This window comes from Amphimedon queenslandica, unplaced genomic scaffold (assembly GCF_000090795.2).
Source record: "Amphimedon queenslandica unplaced genomic scaffold, v1.1 AMPQUscaffold_13291, whole genome shotgun sequence".
NCBI lineage: Eukaryota > Metazoa > Porifera > Demospongiae > Haplosclerida > Niphatidae > Amphimedon > Amphimedon queenslandica.
Genome location: NW_003546473.1, coordinates 29,291 through 34,584, shown reverse-complemented (window position 1 = coordinate 34,584; position 5,294 = coordinate 29,291). Strand labels below are relative to the sequence as shown.

The following is a 5,294-nucleotide window of genomic DNA, read 5'->3' as shown; positions in this document are numbered from 1 at the left end:
CAGGGGAGGCACCCGGATGGCTTTATGTAATCATAGATATTAGAGACTAGTCTATAATATCTATGATGTAATCTATAAGGCTGCTATCTACCCACAGTTACTCGAGGCTTGATAAAAATGGTAATTCCAGCTCCAGTGGTGTATCAATCATGCACTTAAGCAGTCTGGTAAATTTTTTTTCATAAAAATGGAACAAGCTTGCAAGAAGGAGCATTGAAGGGAATGTATAGCAATAAAAAAATAAAAATTATACTCTAAAAAGTATTTAAGAGTAGCATTACAAAAGTATAATGAAAAAATGCACACTAAAATCTTTCAGCTGCAAAATAACAAAACATAAAACATTCAAGTTACTTTTTAAAGTAAAATTTTCCCCTCAAAGTGCTTCTGATCTCGGGCATTTGATGATACTTGTACGACATCTTATAATCAATAGGATTCTCTGATACTTTGTAATTAACAAGAAGTAAGAGCTCATAAAGACTAAGCCTTGAAGAATGCTTGGAAATAAATTCACACAATGCTTTTATATATTGTGAACCAGTGTAGACACCTCTTGCAGCAACGTTACCATCAGAAGTGCTAAAACCAAACAAGAAATCAGCCTCTGGTGGTAATGCTCGAGCAATACCATCAGCAACCATCTCTTCTTCTTTTGGAGGCCATGGCACAGATGAATCAGCAGTTGAAGGCTCTGGTACTTCAGTTCCTCGACAAGCTTGAAAGAAAAATATTTTGGGCTTTCCATGAAGTGCTGAACATTCCTTAGAATTTACAATATTAGCCAATTCAGGCACAGTAGCAGTCTCACCATCAACTCCTTCAATCCCCTTTGGATTGCCATGAGACAGAATGCAACATATGAAACTATCGTGTTTCTTGGTTACTACCCCAGCAGCAATTGCACTAACTTTTGTCTTTATTTCAGCGGCTTCTAAATCTTCCTGAACTATCACTTGATAGCGAAGACCATCGAATAATTCTTTTAATCTTTTAGCATCTTCATTTGATGATTCACGATCAGCTTTATCTTTCTCTTTAAAGTAGACGTTATTGATAATCAGCACGACTCCACGTTCTCCTTTCTCATTGACTTTATACTTGTACACAATATCATCTGCAGCTTTTTCTTCATCGTTCTTTTTCTCTTTTTTTGATCCGAAACCCCATGCATCAGATGTCACCTAATTTGTTGTAACTATAAGCATACATTGTTGTATAATCTTACTTCCTCTTTTTCTTGTTGTGGAGATGAAGATTGAGCTATGAAAAAAATTCACAAATATAAATCAGACATGCATATACTACTGTATAACAAAAGGCAATTAGTTTTGCAGAAGTAATACAATGAAACCAAATAGTAAAAATTAGTGGAAGATTATAATTATATCATGTAAACATGATACAAAATTTATGACAAAAAATAAACACAGAAAGGCAATACATAAACACAATGCATGAGTGAGTATCAATTATCACAAATTAAATCTTTATAGTATATCTCACCACTTCCTGCTGCATTAGTAGTATGAATGGGAGATGGACCAACTGCTGAGTCAGAAACAACAGTAGGAACTGAGCCACCAGCAGGCTCATACTTAAGCAATTTGGGAGCCGGACCAACAGAGTCAGCAACTGAACCACCAGCGGATTCGTATTTGGGCAAGTTATATCCATCTATAAAAAATACACAGTAAAATATTCATCACTGCATGTGACCATGATGTGACAGGCTATTTTTGCTGGAATAATATCAACTGTGGCAAACTACTCATTACTAATTTCTTTTAAACAAAAATTGCATGGACTTATGAATATTGTATTGAGCCCAAAACCAAATCTTACATTTTTTAGCTATTTCCTTGGCTGCATTCTGAGTAAGCAAAGACTCAGTATTAAACAGTATGAGTACAAAGTCGTCCAGATAATCTGGTAATATCCCAACCACTGAAGTGATCTGTGTGACAAAATCTTGAACTCTAGCCGGTAATGTTTTCCCACACAATTCAAGAAAGGCTCTCCGCTGCCCATGGTTAACTATTTCACATTCTACACAGGCATTAACTACAGCAAGGAAATCAGCCTCATTTGATGAGAGAGCATCGTTTAAAGTGGAAATGTTCCCTGTAATGGCTTTCTTTGCTGCTCTCTTCCTCTGCTGCTCAGACATTCTGAATTGAAGGGCGTTGGCAGAGATCTATCTTGGGCGTGGCTAGTAATTATTAATTATTATCTAATATCTATAATCTATTTATAATCAGTTTGCATTTCCAAAAATTGACTATATGTATAATAATTATCACAATCTATAGATGATCAAACCACATTTTCTACTAAGAGTCCCCGTCACTTTCTTGTTGTTGCTCAGCTTTCAATGATTTTCTTTCTTTTCTTCTTTTCAATACTCCATGACCTCCCCTAACCATTATTGATAATCCGTATATAGTTAGACCAAAAAGAAGGATGGACACTGTCCTCTGAGAGTAATCTGCGATGCGACTCCAAACCATTTTATAATATCTCAATCCCAATCAGACAGCCATTTTAAGGGGCGTGGCTGGGTGTGGTTTATAGAATTACACAATATTATCTCTGTTGGCTGAAGATTGTTATTTCTCAGTTTTTTAATAATAATGATGCTCAGGATCCTCAAGCAGGGTATGTTAGGAAAAATAATTATTTCAGTATGCATTATAGTAAAATAATAATATTGAATATATCTAATATCTAGTAGGAATATTAGATCTAATATATATACATAATGGTAATTAACTAATTATGTGGTAGTAAAAGTGTATGAGATTTTACAATCAGATTTTCATGACAAATCCCCCCCCCAAGTTTGTCACATACAGTAATTTTAATTATAAAGGTTAACATTAGCATATTTAGGTGTGACCTTTCTCTTGACAATTGGGTTGATTTTTGAGCCTTTACTATCTACTGGTAGTCTGGTATTACAGAAAAGATGATTCCCCTTTTTGTACAATCATATATATATATAATGTATATATATACATGTATCGACATTATACAGTGCAAATTTTTTGAGGTACATGTATAGTTTTTTGTACATAAATTTTGGAAATTTCTGAAAAATCTACATGTACTTTGTGAATTCAATATCCACGAATCTTTAAATCAAGAAATTCACAAGATATATAGCCTCAATAATATTGTATTGTACAGTAGTCTAGCTTTATATTACTCATTAGGTAGTACTGTAGCTCCAAGAGTGTCTCGACTAATACATTCTAGTCATGGGCTAAGAGCTAGAGGAGTCACTCATCCACAAATCACCACCCACTATTCAGTTGTTCCACGTCATAATGATCCAAGATGGGAGGGTGAGTATATGGATTAGTTTTAAATAAAATGTATATGCATAATGTACATGTACATGTATATGTCAAGGTTTCCCACAAAGCAAAGAAAGCATACTAATTATAAGCTAAACAGCATTCTATAAGCTAATAAGTGCTACAGTTACAGCATTGTGTTGTACATTGTGCAATTTTAACTTTTAAAATTTATAAAAAGTCAAATTTTGATTGAAATCAGCTCAAACTTTCTACACAGCATAAGTACATGTACATGTATATGTATCAGGAAAAATTATAAAAGTTTAGAAATTTTTTTTTGACGTTTTTGACCAAATTTGACCAAAGGCACTGTACTATAGTACAGGGTCTTTCACCTGATTTTGGAGCTGCTTTAAAAATTTGCAAAAAAATCCAACTTTGATTGGAAGCCTCTCAAACTTTCTACACAGCATAAGTACATGTATATGCATTAGAAAAAATTATAAAATTTGAGAAATCTCTCCTTGAAATTTTTGACGAAATTTGGCCGAAGGCACTGTACTATAGTACAGGGTCTTTCACCTAATTTTGGAGCAACTTAAAAAATTTGTAAAAAAATCCAACTTTGATTGGAAACCTCTTAAACTTTCTACACAGCATAAATACATGTATATGCATTAGAAAAAATTATAAAATTTGAGAAATCTCTCCTTGACATTTTTGACGAAGTTTGGCCAAACGCACTGTACTATAGTACCAGGTCTTTCACCTGATTTTGGAGCAACTTTAAAAATTTGTAAAAAAAGCCTGGAATCCTCTTAAAGTTTTTATACAACATAAGTACAAGTTCATGTACATGTATATGCATCAGAAAAAATTATAAGAATTACGAAACCTGTGCTAGTAATTTTTGATGAAATTTTGCTAAAGACCCTGTCCTATAATTGGCTGCTTTGGCAGTTCACTAACAAGAAGCTGCATAAGCATGCCAATAAATGCCCTGTGGGAAGCCCAGATATACACGTACATGTGGGGATAAACAGTAATAACAATCTATGCATGCTTGCAACTTTTGTAAAATGTAATTTTGTTGCTCAGTTGGAAAGTCAGTCAATACATGTACATGTACATGTACATATTTATTATTCAATTTTAATACTACATGCAGTTATTAGCCTCGCCTATGTAAGGTATAGGTAGTTGTTTTGTCTGTCTGTCATTCATACTGTACAACTGAATTTTGTTATTAAAAAACATACCTTTAACACCACCTGTTCCCAGCTCATAGATCTTTCTCAATAACTTGGAAAATATTGCTTTAAATCTTGTTTTTAAAATTATGCATTGACTCTTCTATTAATTTTACTTCTGTTCACATTATTTATGAGCGTATTAACAATTATTGTTATTATTAGTTTTGTGATGTACATATTTAGGTATTGATATGTCCCGAGAGGCTGATGAGTGTGATGTACTGATTGTTGGTGCAGGGCCAGCTGGTCTATCAGCAGCCATTAGACTCATGCAGTTGAGTGAGGAGAGTGGAGAGGAGATAAGAGTCTGTGTTGTTGATAAAGCTCCTGAGGTAGGAGCCCACACATTATCAGGTGCTGTCCTTGAGCCAAGAGCTCTTAATGAGCTGTTCCCTGACTGGAAGGACAGAGAAGTAAGTGGGGTCATGATTTGTGATTTTGTGTAGTATACATGTACATGTACATGTAATTGCGTAAAAAATTTAATGATGACTCCAGGTTGACATAACCATTAGCCAAACAGATAGATCAGTGATATTTACCACCCACACCTAATTGAATTTTATTTGTACAGTCATATTATGTCATACAGTCATTATGTTTTACAGTCATACTCCTTTTCCTCTCATTCTTATATTTCCCTCCCCTTCCTTTGTCTTTCTCTTTTATTGTTTACTTTTCTCCTTCCTCCCCCTCCCTCTCCCTCCTTTTCTCTCTCTCTCTCTCCCTCCCTCTCTCT

At 34.4% G+C, this 5,294-nt stretch overlaps 2 protein-coding genes across 2 annotated transcripts in view; one reads left to right on the top strand and one right to left on the bottom strand.

The window, feature by feature from the left end:
• Nucleotides 1-208: 208 nt before the first annotated feature.
• On the bottom strand, nucleotides 209-2,187 carry LOC109583644 (caspase-3-like). The gene is made up of 4 exons (XM_019999071.1): nucleotides 1,846-2,187; nucleotides 1,507-1,677; nucleotides 1,229-1,263; nucleotides 209-1,184 (listed from the first exon to the last, which is right to left on the bottom strand). Exons 1-4 carry the CDS (start codon nucleotides 2,168-2,170, stop codon nucleotides 351-353), a joined length of 1,365 nt encoding a protein of 454 aa, XP_019854630.1. The 5' UTR covers nucleotides 2,171-2,187; the 3' UTR covers nucleotides 209-350.
• A 372-nt stretch (nucleotides 2,188-2,559) lies between these two features.
• Nucleotides 2,560-5,294, top strand: part of LOC100638176 (electron transfer flavoprotein-ubiquinone oxidoreductase, mitochondrial-like) — a 14,361-nt gene continuing 11,626 nt past the window's right edge. Inside the window, exons 1-3 of the mRNA XM_019999052.1 lie at nucleotides 2,560-2,658; nucleotides 3,216-3,347; nucleotides 4,739-4,977. Coding sequence (XP_019854611.1) covers nucleotides 2,634-2,658; nucleotides 3,216-3,347; nucleotides 4,739-4,977 — 396 coding nt within the window. The 5' untranslated portion in view covers nucleotides 2,560-2,633. The remainder of the gene's footprint in view (nucleotides 2,659-3,215; nucleotides 3,348-4,738; nucleotides 4,978-5,294) is intronic.

What these genes read in the sequence shown, in the direction of transcription:
- LOC109583644 (XM_019999071.1), bottom strand. Translation starts at nt 2,170, where the DNA reads ATGTCTGAGCAGCAGAGGAAGAGAGCAGCAAAGAAAGCCATTACAGGG. An exon ending in CAAGGAAATAGCTAAAAAAT is followed by an intron (nt 1,678 to 1,845) that starts GTAAGATTTGGT and finishes TATTTTTTATAG; the next exon opens with ATGGATATAACTTGCCCAAA. An exon ending in CACAACAAGAAAAAGAGGAA is followed by an intron (nt 1,185 to 1,228) that starts GTAAGATTATAC and finishes ACAACAAATTAG; the next exon opens with GTGACATCTGATGCATGGGG.